At 38.8% G+C, this 23,118-nt stretch overlaps 1 protein-coding gene across 2 annotated transcripts in view; it reads right to left on the bottom strand.

The window, feature by feature from the left end:
* myom1b (myomesin 1b) overlaps positions 1 to 23,118 on the bottom strand; it is a 47,812-nt gene that overhangs the window by 10,418 nt on the left and 14,276 nt on the right. Inside the window, exons 11-36 of one of the 2 annotated variants that reach the window (XM_017712414.1) lie at positions 21,893 to 22,034; positions 20,993 to 21,189; positions 20,542 to 20,595; positions 19,844 to 19,968; positions 19,507 to 19,690; positions 19,095 to 19,269; positions 16,624 to 16,745; positions 14,207 to 14,224; positions 11,904 to 12,100; positions 11,318 to 11,444; positions 10,691 to 10,875; positions 9,904 to 10,018; positions 9,332 to 9,488; positions 8,722 to 8,828; positions 8,330 to 8,374; positions 7,737 to 7,873; positions 7,023 to 7,167; positions 6,414 to 6,473; positions 6,257 to 6,324; positions 5,980 to 6,093; positions 4,808 to 4,895; positions 4,668 to 4,706; positions 2,225 to 2,330; positions 1,964 to 2,127; positions 1,815 to 1,851; positions 94 to 116 (exon numbers count right to left, since the gene is read on the bottom strand). In XM_017712414.1, the coding sequence (XP_017567903.1) occupies positions 94 to 116; positions 1,815 to 1,851; positions 1,964 to 2,127; positions 2,225 to 2,330; positions 4,668 to 4,706; positions 4,808 to 4,895; positions 5,980 to 6,093; positions 6,257 to 6,324; positions 6,414 to 6,473; positions 7,023 to 7,167; positions 7,737 to 7,873; positions 8,330 to 8,374; positions 8,722 to 8,828; positions 9,332 to 9,488; positions 9,904 to 10,018; positions 10,691 to 10,875; positions 11,318 to 11,444; positions 11,904 to 12,100; positions 14,207 to 14,224; positions 16,624 to 16,745; positions 19,095 to 19,269; positions 19,507 to 19,690; positions 19,844 to 19,968; positions 20,542 to 20,595; positions 20,993 to 21,189; positions 21,893 to 22,034 (2,931 nt within the window). The remainder of the gene's footprint in view (positions 1 to 93; positions 117 to 1,814; positions 1,852 to 1,963; positions 2,128 to 2,224; positions 2,331 to 4,667; positions 4,707 to 4,807; positions 4,896 to 5,979; positions 6,094 to 6,256; positions 6,325 to 6,413; positions 6,474 to 7,022; positions 7,168 to 7,736; positions 7,874 to 8,329; positions 8,375 to 8,721; positions 8,829 to 9,331; positions 9,489 to 9,903; positions 10,019 to 10,690; positions 10,876 to 11,317; positions 11,445 to 11,903; positions 12,101 to 14,206; positions 14,225 to 16,623; positions 16,746 to 19,094; positions 19,270 to 19,506; positions 19,691 to 19,843; positions 19,969 to 20,541; positions 20,596 to 20,992; positions 21,190 to 21,892; positions 22,035 to 23,118) is intronic. The other variant, XM_017712415.1, reaches the window with a different exon arrangement.

The following is a 23,118-nucleotide window of genomic DNA, read 5'->3' as shown; positions in this document are numbered from 1 at the left end:
ATAATGGAAATTAGCTCAGGCTTCAGTGGAGATCTGTGTGCATGTTTGAGTATGTAGGTAGGTGGGTGAATGTGCATGTGTGTGTTTACTCACTTCTTTCAGCAATGGCTGCAGCTCTGAAAGAAAGAATAAAAAAACAGCAGAGAAAATGGAAGGAATGCAAGTTAGTGAAACATCAAATGTTTAAGCATCTACTCAAAAGTTTGGAATCTCTTGTTACAGTCATATGCAAAAATCTGAACACCCCCAGTGCAATGACGTTTTGTCGTCTTTTTCTAAATATGGCATTTTTATGCAAATTAGGGCACAATTTCTGTTCATTTGCTGAATTTAACATTTAAAGTTTTTTTATTTAGAACACTTCATTGAAGATAAACATCTAAAAGTAGCTGTTATGGTCCTAAAACTGATAATAGGGGTAGGATGGGTGATGCCTCTTGTGATAATAAAAACACACTTTTATCTTTTACCTGTCCTGGACTAAACTGAAATGACCCTATACCCTAATTATGTTTATTTTACTCTAATAAATGACTGAACTTTCCACAGGCGGCATGATGGTGTAGTGGGTTTGATTCCCCAACTGGGTGACCAGAGTCCTTTCTTTGTGGACCCATGCCCCAAAATCCAAAGTCATGCAGTCAGGCCAATTGGCAATGAAATAAATTGTCTGAATGTGTATGCCTGTGTTTCTGCCCATTGACTGACTATTGAACTGTCCAGGGTGTTTCCTGCCTTCCACCCAGTGAGCACTGGGATAGGCTCCAGCACCCCCCAACCCAGGAGGATAAGTGGGTTAGAAGATGAATGAATTGAACATTCCATTTCTTCACTAACAAAACGACTATAACACTACCATTGTTTTACTTTACCAAATGCTTTGAGTGACAAGTAAGTAATTTGGAGCATAAATCAGAAATGCTAGCTAGCACAAAACACGGCTTTGATTAGTGCACACATAAAGTCTGAATATTTTAGTAAAATACAAAAACGCTCATAGCAAAATATGTTTTGCAAAAAATGTTTAGATAGTGACAAATTTAGAAGTTGATTTTCAGACTTTGGGACAAAACATTGGGATGTTATTCAAAACATTGGGATGTTATTGCTAATTATGTGGCCATGAGAAACAGAGATGCAGTCTCACTTCCTGTGGCTAAAACTAGATATTTAAAAATGTAATTAAAAAGCTCTAAATCTTTCAACTTCACCTTGAGAGAAATGAAAAAACCTTTGAAAATGTTTTTGAAAAAAAAAAAAGATGTTTTAACAAATTGGCATTTAGGAGTAGTAGTCTATAAATGATGCATTACTATCTCAGGAGCATTAATTAATACACATAATCCTTGTAAATATCTGAGTCTAAATTTTTAATTGTTTTAAAACAGTTTTTATCTATGGGACTTCAGATTGAACTAATATGGTAGAATGGCCCATGTACTGTGATTGGTATACTGTAATTATCTGTTTACATTATTTTTGTTGAGTTCTCTACATCATGATTAGATCATCATTTTGCGAGTATGAATTACATTTATTTAATAACTTTATTCTCAATGCTAAACAGCTCTCTGAGACATTTTATATACAGAACAATCTACTGCTCTGTTTGCCATTCTTGACACATTTAAAATATCTTAATGTGTAATTATTTCAAAGCTATGAAATTGTACAGCGGTGGCATATTAAATTCATTGTAAACATTTATGTGAAACCACCTCAATTTTACTTTAAAAATGCTGAATTCAAACTTTTGCACAGTAATCTGTTATAAATGTGCAGTACCAACTAATACTGCCATTTTGGGAACTTACTTGAGTCTCTGGAATTCTGCATAGGCATCATCATATGCTGGAAATATGCAAAGAAAGAAGTGGCACAATTTCAGTACTGAATTTTGCCAGTTCATTGGTGGAAATGTTCATGTGTGTGTGTGTGTGTGTGTGTTTGTGTGTGTGTGTACCTTGTCCAGACAGCTCTGCTGTTCTCCTTAGTCCTCCTTTCCCATCAAAGAACTCAATGGCATACTTGCCCTTGTCTTTGTCTGTAGGTTCAGAAATCTGCAACCATAGCTGCTCTCCCACCACACCACTCGTGATGCGATCAGTAAATGTAATAGCAGCATCCCTGAACAGGAGAGTGTGTTAATACATGCTAAGACATCAATGCACTCAGATCATTACTCCTCAGACGCACACAAACTTTCTCCTTCATAGACACCTACTTGTGATGCCAGGTGACGTGCAGTTCATCATTGTAATAGTTGACGAAGGTATAGAGGCGTATGCCCTGCTCTGTGCTCTGAATCTTCAGTTGAGTGGAGGAGTTAGCTGTATAAAAACACACACATCACATGAGTGTACTTTACTGAATTTTAATTAGATAGAATTAGATAATTAGATAAAATAGTATGTGCAAAACCCATAGAAGTAGGGATAACGTTTAGAAGTACATTTGTACACAAGTTTTTTTGATTTTCTATGTGAAAATAAGTGCACATCCTCTACAGAGGACCTCTGTAAATACTTAAAACACAATCATAATGAGGCCTGTGCAAAAGTTAAGGAATATTTCATATTTTATGTTTCTTTTTTATATTTTAAAAACAGCAATATAATAAAAAATATTGCAGTAAAATTGCAGAAAAATATAAGTGCTCTCTGTAGATGTCAAATTATTTTCACTTTGAAAATCAGCAAAATATAGAATTTGACCTGTGGTGTGTAAACTTTGGCCTAGTTACCAATAGACTGTAAGAGTATTAAAGTGTAAATGTAAAGATTATTACTCAGGTGTACTTAGGAATAAACAACTGCTTTCTTAATTTTAGACTCAGTCTTATGCATTTTAAAGGCAAGCAAAATGCAATGCTAGCAATACCCTATTTCTTTGGGATTTTAATATTGAATTATTATTTTTTTACATTGACTGTTATATAATAGAATTTCTCAATTTATGATAATGAAATGCTGATTTTATAATCAATGCCGACTCGTCTTGATATACTGTTTTTCTTGTTTTTGTAACTGCCAGATAGATGCATTTTATAATAGTGTGAACAATAATTAATATTCTATTCTAGTCTAGTAAATAATTAATGTGTACTTTAATGTGCAAAACAGTCATTAATCTATATTGGTAGTGTCAATACAGTACAACAACATTTAATAAACCAAACTAGGTAGAGTAGCTTAAATCCACTGGTTAAATACCACAGTACTGAGTAACTTAAAAGTAAAAGGTCAGTGGAACTTCAAAGTACATCCAGCATCCATCAGCGGAGGAACTGAAGTTTGGTAGGTGCTATTCTTTTTGATACAGTTTCGGTGTAAAATAAAATGATTAACTGCCATAGCCAGAGATGCAACAGACTGCAAATACACTATATTGCCAAAAGTATTCGCTTGTCTGCCTTCACACGCATATTAAGTTGAGTGAGATCCCATTCTTAAGTCACAAGGTTTAATATGAAGTTGGCCCACCCTTTGCAGCTATAACAGTTTCAACTCTTCTCTGAAGGATTTCCACAAGGATTAGCAGTGTGTTTATGGGAATTTTTGACCATTCTTCCAGAAGCACATTTATGAGGTCAGATACTGATGTTGGACGAGAAGGCCTGGCTCACAGTCTCTGCATCAGGTTGAGGTCAGGACTTCCACAACAAACTTGCTGATCCATGTCTTTATGGACCTTGCTTTGTGCACTGGTGTGCAGTCATGTTGGAACAGGAAGGGGCCATCCCCAAACTGTTCCCACAAAGTTGGGAACATGAAATTGTCCAAAATCTCTTGGTCTGCTAAAGCATTAAGAGTTCCTTTCACCCAACTCCTGAAAGACAACACCACACCATAATCCCCCTTCACCAAACATTACACTTGGCAGAATGCAGTCAGACAATTACCGTTCTCCTGGCAACCACCAAACCCAGACTCGTCCCTCTGATTGCCAGATGGAGAAGCGTGATTTGTCACTCCGGAGGACATGTCTTCACTGCTCTAGAGTCCAGTGCTGGTGCTTTACACCACTGCATTTGACGCTTTGCATGGCACTTGGTGATGTAAGGCTTGGATACAGCTGCTTGGACATGGAAGCCCATTCCATGAAGCTCTCTATGCTGTTCTTGAGCTAATCTGAAGGCCACATGAAGTTTGGAGGTCTGTAGTGATTGACTCTGCAGAAAGAGTACAACCTTTGGGCACTATTCACCTCAGCATCCGCTGACCCTACTCTGTCATTTTACATGGCCGCCCACTTTTTCCAGTCGCTCCCAGTCGCTTCCACTTCATTATAATACCACTGACAGTTGACTGGAATATTTAATATCAAGGAAATTTTAACGACTGGACTTGTTGCACAAGTGTCATCCAATCACCGTACCACGCTGAAATTCACTGAGCTCCTATGAGTGATCCATTCTTTGTAGTAGCAGTTTGCAATATAGTGTATGTCCAGTATGTTAAACAGTAATTGTGCATTTAAATACGCAGAAGCAAGCTCTCTGTATAAGATGTTACCTTATTTTCACTTAGAAAATCAACTATACTAATTGACCAAGGGCGCCCAAACTTCTGCATATGACTGGCTTGATTCTGAGGTTAGATTAATTACAAGATGAACACAATCAGTGCCCTACTGCTGATCCATTAATAGTCAACAAAGTGTCTTACCAATAACACTGAAGACTTGGTTCATCAGGTCCTTGAATCCTACAAATTTGGTCAGAGTTTAGAAGTATCTTAGTTACTTTTACATTCTCTGTATCAGAATCACAGAACCATAGTGAACTTCAAAAGAACATGCAAGTCACCTTGGTCAGTTAGGTTGAGTGTGGATTTATCTTTTCCTCTGTCATCTTTCACGATCACCTCATACACACCTGCATCCTTCTTAGAGATCTGTCAAGCACACACACAAGACCACAGTTACAATCCAAACACAAAAAGTGATGTTTAATCTAACAAAGGAACACAGACCGGAAAAGCCTGGCTTTTCTCCCTGCGCGGGATGCTGCAGGACACTCTAGAAGACAAAAGGCAAAAAAGCAAAAAGGGGGTGCAAGACAGTGTGCATGTACAATAGATGAATGTCAATGAAAGAACGAACAGAGGACACAAACAGAATCACTCATGGAGCGGCAAAAATTAAGTGAAATTACAAAACAAAGAGATACGGACTGCAACACATACAATATAATCAAAAAACACATACAATATAATCATTGGATGCGTTCAGGAAAGAGAGAGAGTGACAGCAAGCGAGCAAGATGGATCATTCGCAGGCAAAGTGACTAGCCACATGTGTATGAGTTTGATAACTGGCTACTGATCCAGACATTGAGCTTCTTCCAGATTGTGCCATCGTTCACTCCTGTGCTGTTTTGCTGTGAATCAAATATACAGTGAGAACACATTTAAAGCCTGCAACACACAAACAACTTTTTGAGCCATAAAAGCAACACCTAACATCATACTCTTTCTCCTGAAGCCACTGTCTTTTTCTTACACACAGTGCTGAAGACTGAGGCCATATTGCAATGTACAGTAAGCGCAAAAGCCATAGAAGCAGAATGAATCCTCAGAATGAACAATTATTCCCAACAATAACAAAATCCTAAATTATTTCTTGGTTGTAGCTTGGTTTCAAGAGGCAAAACCCAAAAGGGAACTGTGGTTAAAAAAAGAACACGTTATTTACTTGTAAAGATTAAATCAAGGACAAATGGAATAACAGGCAGAAAGGCATCATTTACAAACACGTGTCTCTATAATAGAAAAGACTTTTTCCACCCCAAACAGTGATACGTTTCATGTTCGTCATCTGATTTCGCTGATAAATTAAAAGTGAGCAATGAACTAAAACACCGGATTCAAGTAGGCTTCATATGCATAATGATGTTGCAATCGGTAAAAGCTGTACACATGTACATCAAGTAAATTCAAACCATTATATTATTTAGTGTACAGGCTGAATGTTTCTCACCTGTGCTATCTCCAGGGTCAGCGTTCCCTCTGAGAAGTCCAGTTTCTCATTGGCCTTAATCTCCCTTCCATCTTTATACCACAACGCCACTGTGTCCTTCTTGATGTTACCAACCTAAAGTCCCAGAGGACCACACACATGCACACAATCAATGTACGGCAACAGATGGGCTACAGTCAGTAACTTTATACCTACAAAGTGCACCTACATGGTGTTTTTCATAAAATATAGATATCCCTAAAACTGCTAACTGAACTGAACTGAATTAAAAGCTCACCTTGCACTTCAGTCTCACGATGCATTCAGGTGTGACCTCATAACCGAGATACTCCACAAAGTGAGGACCTATGAGGAATACACATGAGTGAGTAAGCAAACACAAACACACACAAACACACACAAACATATATATGATGTGAGAAAAAAGCTTTTACCTTGTTTTCTGTGCCATTCCTTTCTCTGGAACTCAGATTCTTTCTGCAACTTCTTGAAAACTGTAATGCAGACAGAATCACATGCATACATTTTTACCAATTAAAAATTGTAGAGCTTTAAATATTTGTCCAGTACTCTGCCAGGTTCAAGCATCATTTCCCAAATGTTGGCAACTGGCGTCGGCCAAATCAATTCAGATGGGCAGTTTGCTAAATCAGCACTGCACAGTGTAATGGAAAATGTATCCAGGCTAAAGAACTTTTGGATGCTGTTTAAAAGCATTCCTTGATAAATAACATTGTTAAAGTGGAATGTAAATGTCATTTTTGATATTTATCTTGTCATATTTTTCATGCATTCTTTTCCCCTGATAATGATGGCTACTATATTCTTTGCACAGTCATTTAACCGGCTCTATTAGTAATATCAGGCTTTATTTAGCACGCTGGGTGAAGATGTGTGAGTTCAGGTCTGTCTCAGACAGAATTTTGTTGGGCTCATATCAATTTCATACTCAAAACTTGATGATGTGGCTCAGATCAACTGAGTAAATTTGGTCAGGCTCAGACTCAAAACTTGCTTAGTGTGCAGACACACAGGGTACGTACCATCTCCTATTAGCACCAGGCTGGACTGGTTGGTGGCTTTGCCATCCTGGAGCTGGAAAGTAAACGTTCCTTCATCCTCCTTCCCCAGTGACTCCATAAACATCTCAATGATGCCAGTATTCTTATCAAAGTTCATCTTATATTTCTGAAACAGACAAAGAACCAAACTGATTGTTACATGTTCTGTTCATTTTCTAAGTGAAACACATTCTCTTCAGGAAACAAACCTAATACACATTTTGGGGAAAAAAACATACAGTATAAATGTGTCACATCATCTGCACATGCCACATGTTATGTTTTTTCTCCAGTATGTTATATTTAGCAAATAAACAGTAACTCTGCATTAAAAGCAGACGTGTGTTCTCTATAGAGAATGTGTTATTTATTATTTATTTATGTGTAAATCAACACAACATAATTTGACCATGGGTGCCCAAACTTTTGCATAAATACTCTAAATTTAATATGCTTGGAAGACAATGAAACAGTACTTCTCACACTTTCATTTGGTAGCTACAGTAGTAAAACCTTTATTCATTTATTTATTTGCAAAGCAAATCTTTCTCATTTAAGAAACATTTAGAATTACATACATGGATTTTTCTACTAATATAAATTTGTATTTTAATGTTTTTTCTTTACAGGTGTGTGTATCTTATGACGTGTGTACTTGTGATTGTGTGCTCATCTGTATTTATGCATTATGCTCACCTCTCCCTGGTTGATCATGTTGTCATTAAAAACATAATCAACTTTGCCATTGGGCGACATCTTCTCAGCTTGTAGCCAGAAGCGAACCCTACCCTTTTCCAGCAACTCAACAGCGAGCTCTGACTTTAGAGGAATAACTGTAGAGATAAAGAGAAGAGGGAGAGAGCTGAGAGCGAGACAACAGATCAGATACAATCATTTACAGCAGTAGTTCCTAACCCTGGACCCCCTGCCCTGCATATTGTACCATTTGCCCTGGTCCCAACACACCTAATCCAACTTATTTGCTAATTAACCAGCAACTACTGAGTTAAAGTGGGGGTGTTGTGGCAGGAAAACACAAATGTGCAGGGCTGGTCCTCCCAGCACTGGTCCCCCAAGACCAGTGTTGGGAAGCTCTGATTTAGGAGAAAATAATGCACACTGTGGAAAGACTGTGATGGTGTCTTGCTGATGATTCCAGCAGGTAGTCTTACTAGAAAAGCAGAGTGACTAATATAAATGTAAATGATTATCACATTGAGTTAAACACACATAGATAATAATGTAGTTATATTGTTAGGGGATTCTGGGTAATGTAGTCCAGTACTCACTAGGGAATTTGCGGTCATGGCTGAGCTGCAGCAGCTCCTTCAGGCCTGTCAAAACAAAACATCGCAAAATCAGTTGCAGTTTAACCCTCACAAGTGGGGATGACAGTATAATAGGACTGGCTTACACATAGGATGACAGGTTAAGAGAAAGTTATGTCCTATGCCAGGGGTGTTCAACTCAGTTCCTGTTGGGCCACAGCTCTGCAGGGACTAGTATGTTTCCTCTTTTAATACTGAATAGTATTAAAATACAGAATTAAATACAGAATGTACTCAGGAAGGCCTCTCTACTTAGCTGCTGAGTTGAGCTAGGTGCTCTGCAGTCTCATGGCCCGCCAGAACCGAAGTCTGAAAAAAGCATAATATGCAAACGAAAAAGCAGGTAAATTTACCCTCCTCAGTCAGAGTATAGCTTGCAGAAGCCCCATCAGTGTGTGTGACGACACAGGAGTAGACGCCCAGGTCATCCTCAGAAGGAGCATTAAAGGTCGCTTTGGACCTGCAGATGAAACATCAGAGATATTTGACTGAATAGGCATAAAAACCACAGCACACACAGAATCCCAGAAACATTACATAAAAGATACAAACTGATTTCAAAGAACTGTGTCTGTTCTATGTCTATTTGACTTTGTTTTCATTCTGAACAATTTCATATCTGTAGATTATACTTTATATTGATGTTAAAAAGCCCAAAAGTCAGAACATCAAAATAGTTATATCATCACTTTGAAAGTTAAGTAAACTCGGTATTGTTAGAATGGATGACACACTGGTTTTCACAATGAACTGCGCAAATCGCTAATTAATATAACGTTGTACCCCTACCTGTTATATTGGGGGTCAAGTAATTTTACATGGAATGATCTTATAATAATTTGGTTGACCCTATATGTAACTTCTACAGTTGTAATAATGATTCTATTAAGATTTTTGACTGATTAAAAGCTTCTTCCCTCTTATTAATGCTAATAAGTGTCCTTATAATGTTCTTGAACTTACTTGTTGCCCTTGGTCTCCACAGTAAGGTGTGTAGAGTCTGTAAATTCTTGATAGTTTTTGGACCAGATGAACTTGGAGTCAGCAATGAGATCTTTACACTCAAAGTTCAGTGAAATCACACCATTATCGTCAACTTCTACAGCCAACTCCATGGTGCCTAAGAACGAGAAAGGATTTTGGTTTGATTCGTTTGGTTTGATATTCAAGCTTTATTTTATCTAATTTTTATCTGTACTTGCTTTGATCTGGCCTGATTTAGTTTTCCTCCAGGTTTTGTAAATTTACCTTGTTTTAGTCTGAGGTAAAACACTTGCATGCGTTTAGCAAGTTTAAGACCGCTGTTGGCTAAAGCATTAACAGGAATATTTTGCTTTCTCAATAGAAAAAATTTGAAAATTGGGGGCACTGGTTTAAAAAAAAAAAAAGAATGATGCTACTTCGCTAGCTTGGTTTCAATGGGCAAAGGCATCTATAATTAGCAGATGTTCTTTTTATTTGATCTCAGATCCTACAGTCATATCTTCAGAAATGATAAGTGGTCATAACAGGACAATTCAGATAAGACCCTGTACCTGGTTTAGTCTCAGCCAGCACTGGCTCTGTGGGCTCAGAAGCTTTGCCCACACCGGCCTTGTTCTGAGCTCGGACACGGAAAACATATGTCACTCCCTCTTTCAGATCCTTAATCTGAAACCATGAAGATAAACTATTAGTGAGTATGTTCCCATACAGTACTGTGCACCAGAAAAAGTTTGTTTCAAAGCTATTAATTTGGGCACTAAGCATTTATTTGCTTAAAAAAACAAAGATCACAGTACAAATAACATTGTGATTTTTTTGTATATCACTGTGTTAATTGAACCATTTCCAAACCTCTCCTCCTGTGTTCTTCTAACTAGGTCACAAGATATTTTTTTTTAACTAGCTCACAATAATTTTTTAATGCTATGTAAAATTAGGTGATATGGAGACCTCTCTGGTGTAAACATGCAGTTCTGTCAGTACAATGCTGATAGTGAATTTAACACCTAAACCTTGAGCAGGAGCTTCTTTTTTGAGACTGAGTTTGTGACATTAATATGGAAAGATGAATGATGTTGTCCAAAAAACTCACACCAGACAAACAGGAAATTTTGTTTCATTTTATGCCATTAATATCTGTTTTGATCTATTCTAATGATATATGGTGTCTCTACTGGCAAAATCACACTTACTGCCCAAACAATTCGCTTAGATTCCTTAGACATTTGCGCAATACTGTACATACACAAAACACACTTTTTTCATTAAACACTAGCAGACAATCATATTTTGCTCACCTCAGACATACAGCACACACTTACACACACATACACAGACCTTCATGTATTTCTTGCTTGTGGCTTTCTCATTCACTCCTCTCCAAGTCTCGAAATCTGCCTCGGCCTCTTTGATGTCGACATAGTAGCCGTTGACCTCGTCACGACCCTGGTACACTGGTGGCTTCCAAATCAACACCAAAGAATCCTTACGCACCTCAAGCACCTGAAGGTCATGTGGAGGTCCTAAGAGGAAAAAAAAGAAACATCTGTATGTCTTTTAAGGACCATGACTGATTATCAAAAGTGCTTATCAAATGTGTTTAGCACATTTTGTTTTCCTCTAAAGGTAACAAACGTTAATGATATTTTGTTGTGAATTTTAACTCAGAATTTATATGTTTTGATGAATTTACCATATTGCAAAAAAAAAAAAAACCACAATATTAAATGTGACATAACTTTTGCATGTGTGTGTGTGTGTGTGTGTAAATAATTGCAATAAGTACAATACATTTATTTATATTTTGATAACTGAAAAAATGGCTGAAGTTGGGGAAATGAAGGTGTGGGCTGAGATGACATTTCCCAGAAGGCTTGGCAGTCACACCAAGTATGCATTTAAAGGTTAACCACAAATGTCAGTCATATTCCTCTCCCTCACACACACACACATTGACAGACTGACCTGGTACAGCAATGGTCCACTCTTCACATTTAAAGGTTTCGCTGGGCAGGGATGGGATGCCTACCCCAGCCATATTTGCAGCACGAACTTGAAACTGATAGAACATATTCTCTTTCAGCTCGGAAACCTGGGAGACAGAAAGAAAGAGAGATAGATGAATATCAGAAAATATCAAATGGTAAAATGATATTATTCCAGTTCTAATGTTATTCTTCAACTTTTCTCTTAAAACAGTCAGTTACTAATCTCTGAGGGCTCATATCATTTACTTTTCCTCACTTATTTAAATGTTTTTGATGAAGTATGCCAGCATCATCATAAAGTTTCAAAGTCTATTCACTTCCCAGTCCATACTGTTCATATATGGAAAATAAGAGATAAAACAGCCCTTTCAGATTCACTGTTTTTGTCATGTCATAAAAACCAATTAATTTATTTATTTGCAATCCTTGACTAAAGAAGGTTAGTATCATCCATTCATGTTGAAATTAAAAGCAGTGTTTTAGCCTGGACTGCTTGATTGAGTACAATGTTAGTTAATGCTACAACATAGTTATGTACAGGGTTACTGTACTGGAGAACTCACCCGGTATGCTCGCTCACTAATTGCCTTGATGTTAGCCTCGTGCCATTTTCCAGGTACTCCACCGATGACCTCACGGTAATCCACAAAGTACCCGACGATGTCAGCTCCGCCAATGAAGGTTGGCTGCCTCCAGCTAAGCACCATAGCGTCCCGCACACATTCCAGCACAGTGATGCCATAAGGTGGAGCAGGAGAAGCTGGGATAGTGGAAGACTTCAGTTAGACTTAAACAGCTGACTAAAGCCTCTATGTGGAGGCTAAGGGACAGGTCAGGTCATATTCTGAGTGAATGTTGATGTTTCTACAATAAAGCTGCTATAATAAAAACCAAAAACTGCCATACATTCATATACAGTGACTACAGTGACGGGTAACAAGAATTCAGAGAATTGTTTTTGCTATTTACTATACTTACAGCACATACATTCACTTCAAATTTACACAAATTTAATGTCTTTTGACTTTGAATATGAACAAAAAAGTGTGTATTCATAAGCATAAACAAAAATATGAAAGTACGAGAGAAAAAAGAATTTATACATAATTGCACAGTGATGCGTGTCTAAAACTGAACACACACATTTAGAAACAGAACTCTTTTAGAACAATAGGCCTCATTCACCAACTGTTCTTAAGAAAAGATTTCTTCTTAAAACCCAGAGTCTACACACACTCAAGAGCACAAAGGTGCGACACAATTCAGCCGTTTTAGAACACATTATGAATTTGACGTAGAATTTTTCTTAGGACCTTTCTCAAGAACAATTTCACGAAAAAAAAGTAGGAAGATATTGGTGAATGAGGCCCAATGTTCTCGGGTAAGATGCAACAAAATAGAAACCTTTGCCAATAATTCAGCTTGCAAGTTAAAAAAAAAAATAGATTGCATATATGATCCCAACAACACCATACCTTTAGTGAAGCATGGTGGTGGGAGCATTATGATATGGGGCTGCTTGTTTACAAATGATACTATGGGCATTGTAGAGAATTTTATCTGCAAAAAACCTGAATCTGAGAAGATGATGTGTCATTAAGTCAAAAACCATCAGAAGAACCCTTATAACCTTGGGGAACTAAAGTTCAAATTGAACCACAATGATGCAAACAGCTATTTACTTCTACTCAGGGCTGTAACTGCCAACAATAACTGAAATAAAGTACAAATCTTAGTAATTTGTGGTGTCTGAATACCCTTTTTTATATCAGTTTTTTAAGACATTTATTTAACATATTTATTTATGCTCATAAATGCATGCTTTTTTGCTTAATATTCATACAATATGTTCAAAGTCAAAACACACTATAAGTCTACATTTCAAGTGGATACAGCTAAAAAAATAACTCTAGTACCTTTTGTAAAGGGCAACAAAGGTCTCACATCATGGCTGAAACATATTAGCTTGATCTAATACTGTACTCTACAACAGGGATTTTGTGCAAAGTGACTGAGAGTGGCCAGTGCAGTGCCAGCTGCATGTGGTGGTGAACAGGTGCAACCTGAAGAAGAAAACCACTGTATGTGTTGGTGATGCAATACGAACAGGGATTTTAGTGAAATTACTTACCTGTAGATAATGTATAAGTATCCTCTCATTTACTACATTTCTAACCTGTTGAGTAAACGCAGTGAACTACCACCATTCATTGATAAAGTGTGACAAGATTCATGTCAGCCATTGCTGGAGTGATATAAAAAATAAAAAAGATAAAAGAAAACTTTTGAAAACATCTCAAGAAAAAAGAAGAAGAGATAAAAGAAAAAAGACAATTCTGAGAAAGCATGAAGATGAGCAGAGCTCCAGAGAGATGGAAAAAATGTCACTCTCACTTCACATCCTCACCTGAGCCTCTGCGCCCTTTTTCTGTTTCTGCCTCTCTCCCTCGCTGCGGAGAAGAGTCTAGTGAGGACTTACGTTTTGTCGGCACTTCTGTTGCCGGTTCTGTCACGGATTCCTTTACTCTCTCAGCAGAGGTGTTAGTGACCTGCTCAGCCACTGACCCAGCACCATGTTCACTGCCTGTCTTGGTGTTTGAACTGGTGCCAGGTTCAGTGGCCGGTTCACAGCTGGGTTCAGGTGCCCAGGTTACACTGCCTCTCTTTCCCCTTCTGCCTTTACTCAGTGCACTCGGAGGATCTTGGGGAACTGCTCTATCAGCCCCTCCCCCGGTCCCCTTGCTAACATTAGCTAGAGGAGTTAGCGGCGTGGTAGCAGAGGGACGAGGGGGCGCATGCCTGCCCTCCCCGTATTGACTGTGCTGGGTTAGTCCAACCATGTTACCCCCCGACTCCAGAAACACACCATGAGGAATACCGCCCCCTACAGGAGTTAGCAGGGAACAGCAAGAGAGAAAACAAATAAACAGAACTCAGTAGAAGTTATACATAATAACCTAAAGCATTACTGTTCAAACAGTTCTACACACACTACTACATCACGTCTACACACACATTCACATGTAACATTCACATTTTCATTTAGTCTTTTTGATAGGCTTGAAGTTTTCAGCAGCAGCATGCGTGTATGAGTTACACATGTCATTATCAGTTTTACTAACCATTATAATCAGATGAGATTATAATAAATGAGGCACAAAAGGGAAGTGTTAGTCTAAGACAGAAAACAACAAAAGTCTTCATTTGACAACAAATAAAAAATGAAGACAAGATGGCTGAATGGAGATATCTGAACAGAGGCATGCAGGGGAGGAGGAAAAGAAGGAAATAAAAGGAAGAGTTTGAGTGCATGAGTATGGTAGATTGAGAAGGGAGGTGACTAAGAAAAGAAAAGGGAAGAAAAGGATTTACATTCATGCAAGTGAGAATGATGCACTGACTGCAGCACTGCTTTGCACCAACCCTTGATGAAAAAAGCACATAAGTTTAACAACAAGACCCAATGATTTCCTCCAAGAATGACAGCCAGCATAGCATACAAACCATATTTTATGACCTATCTGATACTACTTTATCTAATTATTTAATATCTTTATCTAATATCTTACATATTTTAAAATATGTAGGCTGTGACTGAAATGAATCCCCACTTCCTCATTAGTACTGTGCAATATAGGAGTTAACTATTTAGTAAAAAATCATGATTCAATAAAAATGAATTGGGATATTTTTGAATCATTAGCTAAGGTGTGGACAGGTTATGTAAACAAACCAAAAAAAATGTTGCTTAGGCTAAAGTTGGATTAAACTAAAGTAGGCTTTATGTTTTGAAAACTGCAGGGGATAAGAATCAAGGAAAAAAGTTTAAAAAATTGACTTGGCTTAATTACTTTAAAACCTGAATTTACCAATTATTGATTTCACTACGTGATGTCTTCATCCAGAGTCGAGAGGGTCTGATAAGTTTTATTTTCAGTGGCTCAGCAGCCACCATTCAAGAAACCTTCCTCTGTCTGTAAATAGTAAAACTCTCAATGCACATGTGTATACATTTGTCATGCCTTCGACCGTCTCTGACGAAAGACGGAACTCAATCTCCCAGAACGCTATGGGAGATCACATGATCAAGCAAGGAGACTCGGACTCTAGTTTGGCAGTCTCCAACCCCCAGAATTCTACACAGGATGACATGACGCCACAGCAGTCCTATCAGAGAACTTTCTAACGTTGTAAAGTATTGTTTCTATGCAATCATTGAGTGTTTGACTTCTGTTTTGCCTTTTCCGTGTATCAACCTGTTTTTGTGCATTCCCTGATTTCGATTTCTGCCTGACCCTTTTGTATTGTCCCTTCTTGGATCTGACCTGTGTTTGAATATTTTTGCCTGGACTCCGACTTTGATTTGTGATTTGCTCTTTCTGGATATTTAACCCTCCTATCTCCTTATCCGCAAGCGTCTGGTATTCTGTCGCCTCGTCACAACATTCAGCTAATAATTGATCTACATTAAAAATTATGAGCGAATTGAGGAAAATTCTACTGCTCTCAAAATCCCTCTTGAATTCCATTTTATGATTTGAATACTGAGAGAAAAATGACCAGTGTACCTGCCCTGAAATGCTCATAGGGATCAATTTCGGTCAGGATCATAGACTACTTCACTAAAATTAAGACAGTTGGTTCTTAGAAGAAGTCATGAGTCCAGCTGCTGTGTGATTTTCATAAGGAAATCTTGAGCATGCAGCTCAGCACATAGCTGGACAGTCACCAAAGCGAATGGCTTAGTTTAGAGCATTATGGGTAAAGGAAGAAAAGAAGCGATGCAGAGTGCTGTAATGGAGCAAAGGTTGGGGACACTGAGGAATTGAAGGAAAGGGCAAAGGCGTGTGTGAGTGCGGGTGAGCTGGTTTTGTAGTCACCACTACATTGGATCACTTGTGACCCAAACTAGAGGAAGCCTACAAGTCCTGACCCCGCCTTCTGGAAGGAACACAGGCGGAGCTGCATGGGATGTGGGTGCAGCCTCATCATTACTACGGTGCATCAAAACGTGGAAAGTTAAACAGTGGATCGATGGTGTGGAACACGGAGGGAATCGGAATGCTGATGGTGTACAAAGCTGAAAACGTTCTCAATGAGCAGAATAGAGATGAACCAAACAGATGGGTCAGCAACCAAAAAAGCTGCATCATAATATTGTTCTTAAAAAAAATAATACACTTTACTCTCATATTACATAACCTGACATTTTGGAAAGACATGTTTACTTATTTTATACCATTGTTTGCCATGAGATGTATGCAATCATTAATTTTCACTCACCAATGGCAGCTTTTACTTCAATGGCTTCAGATTCCTGTGAGCACTCACTGATTCCAGCAGCGTTAACCGCCCTTACATGGAAAACATACTTCTCACCTGTTGTCAAGCCATGGCATATAAACCTGCACACAAAAAAGGAGAGATATCATTCCTTTGTTCATATGTATTTGATGTTGTGTTCTGGTTTTATAAGCGGGTTTTATAAGCGTTCAATTCAATATTACAATGTGTAAAATACTCATATTCGCTTCATGATCAACAACTTCCATTCTGTGTCTCACCACTCACTCACCACCACCAAAATATAGGGAAACAAAACATCATTGGGTCAAGTGGTCTTCAGTCAACGAGGATAGAGAGTGGTTCTAGTTTGATGTGGATTCAAAGAATCCATGCTGGGTGATGCAGACCAGCGGCTCATGAACAATGTCATGACAATCATCAGAATTGCTGCTTAGAGTGGTCAGATGGTCTGATTAGCCAAACCCTTTGGAAGTGTAGATCAGCCAACTAAGGTGAGAGCTGAGATAAGCACAGTTTTGCAACATCTTAAATAAGAGGCTTATCACCCTATAAAGGGCATAATGGCACAGAAAGAGAGAGAAAGTTAGAGCAAGGGCTAGAAAACATGCATCATTCATCACAAAAAATTCTAGCGCAGTAATGCAGTGGCTACCTTACTTGTTCCAAAGACAAAATTGATTTGTATATCTAAGATACCTATGGCAAAAAGGCAACAGAGCAGGTGCTGGGGCACTACAGGACCTTCATACCACCACCAGCAATTACCTCCATAAGCATCATTAAAATTATCTGGAGGAGGGGGAAAGTAGCCCAGCAGCAGGAGGTGTAGCAGGAGGTGTCTGGATACCAAATAAGAACTCAAGAAACACCAAGCTCCTTACTCTTCAGTGTTAAAGGCAAGATATTTTTCAATATCATCATAAACAGCCTGAAAGTACCTCCTGAAGAGGTTCTACATCAGCACCTTGGAGGGCTGTCCTGAGGGTCCCAGAGTGCATCACACCCAGTTGACAAAAGAGGCCTGAGAAGGCAAAGAAGACCCAATGGTCCCGTGGCTGGACCTTGCTAATGACTATGTTCTATAACCCACAAGCTGGTAGAAACAGCGTTGGACTGGCACCACATCCCAGGTACAATCAAGAACTGCCTACTGGATTATAACAACTGCTGCAGTCTGAATCTCTAAGACACTGGTGTCAGCATGGCATCAGCCATTAAAAGTAATTACCATCAGATGTACCATTTCATCTGGCAGTGAATACACTGGTCAAATCATCAGGAGTGGAACAAGTAGGAACTCTGAGTTTGTCTGATGTTTAATAGCCCCAACTGAGCATTCATGAATGACTGAACAGTGACACCTTCATCTGTGCCTTGGTGTAGCTTCAAGGCCTCAAGGGGCTGATCACCCAGGCTTGCATGCATTTTAAGCAAGCAGAGATGAGGTTCCTGGTTCTACTACTGGTCAGACAATCCAATTCACTCTCCATATTCAAGTGTAACCTGAAATCTCATCTTTTCGCACTTGCCTATAACCTCCGTCATGCCTTCAATGTCTGACCCTGCCATTATACAGCATTTCTTATATAAACTGGTCTGCCTCACCATACTCATAACCTGCCCTCAGTCTGTCATGCTCTTTCATGTGACCTCCCATATACTGCCTTGTCTTTCTGTATGTATTACTGTGCTTTTGTTGTCTGTGTTCAGTGTGTTATTTATGTACTTTGAATTGTAAGCATCTTTGGGTCCTTGATAAAGTGCTATATAAAAATAAATAATAATAATAATTATTATTATTATTATTATTACTTCTCCACAGGAGGTGACCAGGTTCCATTGTTTCCAGAGGAGACTGTTGAGAGCCTGGGCATGATCTCTGACTGTACACTAAAGCACATGGCAGCACTTCATGTGACCAGTAGCTGGAGTCAAGGCTGAAGGCAGTGGATCTGCCCTCTGAAGATGTCTACTGATGTCCTCTCCAGTCCAGCCTCCTCTGCCATCTGCAACTGAATCACTCAAGGGAAGCAGTGCCACCCTGTACAGCCTGCCACTATTTTCATCATGGTGAGAGAGGGGCAAAGTCACAGTTGTAGCCAAAGAGTGCTTTTTGGGCACCAAGTTAGTGCATTGTATTGGCAGCTGAGGGCATGTGACCTCAATCAGACAAGATATGATCCTGATGTCACAAACAGCAAGACAGGTGGTCCTGCAGGAGCTAATCATTCCCTGGCTAGCAATAAAAGTAAGAGGGCCAAGTACAAAGATCTGGTAGAGGAATGCTAAACACAAATGCATTAAACAACTACTACTGTGTGACAACTGTTACAAGACATCAGTGTCTAATTATAAGATATGAGTGTCTAATATCCTCATCTGTGTCAGTGCCTAGTAATTCTTAACTGTGTTGAATGTGTATGAATATGGGCGTCAAGTAAATGTACCTGGTGGCCTTGACAGGTTTGTTGTTGCAGGGCTCCCAAACATTTTTCCCAGCAACACTGGTTTCAATGTAGTAACCCACAAGTTCTTTAGCTTCACGGGATGCCTCCCATGACACTACCACAGACGTGTCTGTGTTACGGGTAGGCACTACACGGCCTGGTGCAGATGGAATATCTGGAGAGTAAAGGATGTTAAACTGTTAAATTGTGCTTCATTTTAAAATCATTACAAGCACATTAACAATATATAGAAAATACTGACACTGTACAGGTTATCACACTGGACTACGACTGGTACATTAACAATTTTGTTTTAGATTTTTAAAAAAATGCAAGTTTACTTGTTACTGTTGAGTGGTGTTAGATGCCAGATCTAAGGTAAATGTGAAAAAACAGAGAGAGCTCTTCTCACCCAGCTTGTCTCCCACTACAGTGGCCTCGGTGGGTTCTGAAGGTTCACCTACACCAGCAGAATTACAGCACCGGACACGGAAAGAGTAGGACTTCCCCTCAGCCAAGTCAAATAGTGCAAATCGTGGCGACTTTACTGGAATATCAGTGTTCACACGTTGCCAGCTGTCTGTGCCAGATACACACTGTAATAAACACACAAATTCACATTCACACTTTCAGTTACTCCAAACATTAAAGTGACAGGATATCAAAGACAAAAGGGGAAAAGGGGAGGACCTGAAAAACCATCGGTGCAATATGTCTAATGTCAATAGGAAGCTACAAGTATTTCTAACCTTCTCAACATAGTACATGACCCCCTCATGTCCCTTCTCGCCTGGGGGCTTCCAGCTCAGCACCACATAGTTCTTGGTTGCTTCAGTAACAAGCAGGTCACGAGGTTTGCCAGGAACCACACCCTCTAGAAGAATTATAGAAAGATTAAGATAGATAAGGTCATCATGTCAAGAGTCATGCCCTTGTGTGCCAGAGCACTGCAGACCCCAACGTTCTGCCTCATTAAACACACCTGATTAAACTCATCAGTTAAGCAGCATCATCAACTTGCAAGATCTCAAATTCCGACAAGTAAAAACTATAATTGCAGCAGAGATTTGGCCAAGAAAGAACCCAGTTTGACGTGCCTAAGGTAGAGAGTATTTTGTATTTAAGTACCTGTCAAATGTTTGGCCTCTTCTTGAAATTTACTTCTGAAAATACTTGCCCAAAGTATTAATTATGCTTTATGTTGCTGTATGTTAATTAAAGTGTCTTCCATGGTATGAAGAGCAAGATTTGCCTAAATAATGAATTGACAAATAATTATTTTTTCCTAAATGTGGCTTAAACAGCTTAAACAATTTAAAACAAACAGTTTAAGCATTCTTTTAGTTTAGTAGTTAAATGACAAGGCCTTGCCAATAGTACTACACTCCACCAGACATAAACATGCTACGAATGCATGCACTAAAGCAACGTGAACATTTCCTCTTACCGACAGGCTCCTCTTCTGTCACGATGATTTGGCCAGTCCATGGCGCAGAGGCTCCTGCCATGAGAAAGACAGGTGAAGAGTGGTGAAAAACAGATGATGCAATACAAGAAGAAACTCTAAGTTAACAATTACAAATATGTTTATTTTATGTTAAGTTTATTTTAGTTTTTTATTTTTGACTTACAGTGTGAAGACAAAATACTGTTTTACTGAAATACTACTACTAATACAACTTTTATTGCCTCTTTTTGTTCATATTTTTTAACTAACATCTGCTTTGTTCTTATGAAATAGCATTTTAATTTTTCCCATTATATGGTCATTTTCTTTTGTTTGTTTAAATTGTACATAACCTGTAAAGATACTAAGTAGTACTTTAATGTATGAGAGCTGATACACAAATTAAGCGCTGTTAATTTTATTTATGTTATTCATGGCCGCATATTCACACCTTTGCGAGCGCGGTCAGCTGGGTCCATGGCCACTGCGGGTTCAGACACACGAGAAGGATGACTCATGCCACTCTTATTTACTGCGCGCACGCGGAAAATGTAACTGCGGCCTTCTACCAGACCAGTGACAGGGAAGCGAGCGAACTTTACTGGAGTGTCATTACACTGAATCCAGTGGGTGGTACCAATTTCACACCTAGAGACAGAAAGAGAGAGAGAATGAAACAAGGAAGAGAGAGAGAGAGAGAGAGAGGCAGAGACAGAGAGACAGAGAACGAAAGAGAGGAGTGAGCAGTACCGGCAGAGGGCAGTGTCATTTTCAGAATGTGCTATGGTGAAATCTGCACTCCTCTTGAAAACATCAATTAATACAGCAGCAGTCAAAATTAAGAAACACTTATTTCAAAAATTTTAATCAAAACTTTTAAATAACACAATGAATTATGTAGTGGCCAAAAAGTTTTCAAAAGCATCAATTAGTCCTGCTTTACGTTGACACAGCTTTCCACACTCAGGGCATTATCTCAAGCAGCTTCACAAGGAGCTACCTGGGATGCTTTTCTAACTGGCTGAAAGAACATATACAAATGGTGCGACTTTGTTGATGGCTGAAAATTACTTTTTTATTTAAAATAATCAGAAAAGTGCTCTAGTATTACAATAAATACTATCATAATATCACTAACAAAATACACCAGTGTTAAATAAAGTTTAAAATTCAATTAAGCCCTAGACTGACATCAATTCACCACTTATATTTATCTTACAAATAAAGCATTTAAGCATAAACCTTTAGCTCAAATTTTCTTATAAATGAGTATATAGAAGGCTCTTGAAAGGGGTTTGCATACAGCTGTATGAGGTTAATATGTGGCTAGAAGCACGATGCCAATAATTACCGGTCCACAAAGTAGCCCAGAATAGAGTTGCCTCCATCCACAGCAGGCTGTTTCCAGGTAACAATGACATAGTCTTTGTTGGCATCCTGACAACACACATCGAGAGGAGCACCAGGAGCTCCTGCAACCTCTGCATCTGTATCTAAAAAACACACACACACAAACAAAGTCAATAACTGTGTGCTGTGAACTGTGTGCTGTTAGTTTCACCAATTGTTAAGTTAATGTTGTGTTTATGTCAATAGTGCATGCAACAAAATTTCCCAGTGGACAGGGTTAGAAAGATTTACACTGGTCACTTGGTCCACCAAGTCATAGAATGTTATGGTCAAAATTAAGAATCGTGGCCTGAAGTGTAGAAACATGTTTACTGTATATATAATGTATGTACAATTAACAAACATGCTTTAGTACCATAAACCATCCATTTCCATTTTCTGATGCAATTAGTCTGGTGTCTGACCCAACTGACCTTTGTGCAGGAACATGAAAAGTAGTTTTTTGTTATTAATCGTGAGTTTTTATGAATTTAGGTGGTCTGGCGGTTTGTTAAAAGAGAAAAATCTCCATGGCATGTAGCTAATAGCGGCTTTCCATTTGTAGTGGCCGAAAAGTGTTATGGCCAGTGTGCCCCAGACGACAGGCAACACTGATCCTTGCCAGTGGAGAATTCATTTTCCAGGGTTCAGTTGAGACTAGCTGGGCACTGTACATTTTTCACAATGTGATGTAATTGTCTTGAACTCTACTAATAAAATGATTCCTTTGTTAAAAGGATACAGTAATATGTGAGAAAACTGTGGGCTTCTGAATTTGGTATACTGTGTAAAGTGTGTAGGATTAAAGCAGGATTTAAATGGACATTAATCCAGAGAGTTCTTGCTGCTACCAACTTGAGCTGTTCCACACACACAGTCAGCGGAGATAGCGACAAAATTAGAATGAAACATGAGAGCAGAAGGACCCTCAGAGAGAGAGACACACACACACACACACACACACACATACACACACACCTATATACACACATGTCCAATAGAATATGTTCCCATGTCCCAGAATTAATCATTCAAGCTTACAAGGAAATAAACCCTTACAAGGAAATAAATCTACACCAGCAAAAGCAAAGACAGAGCAGGACTGTTTTTAATCTGGTACACTGGACCTGCATAAGGTCAGGCAGCTTAGTGAGAGTCAGACAACAATAAAATGCCTGCCATCAGTTT

Source organism: Pygocentrus nattereri, chromosome 2, assembly GCF_015220715.1.
Source record: "Pygocentrus nattereri isolate fPygNat1 chromosome 2, fPygNat1.pri, whole genome shotgun sequence".
Lineage (NCBI taxonomy): Eukaryota > Metazoa > Chordata > Actinopteri > Characiformes > Serrasalmidae > Pygocentrus > Pygocentrus nattereri.
Note: the sequence above shows the minus strand (reverse complement) of the source record. Positions and strands in the feature narration are given on the sequence as shown.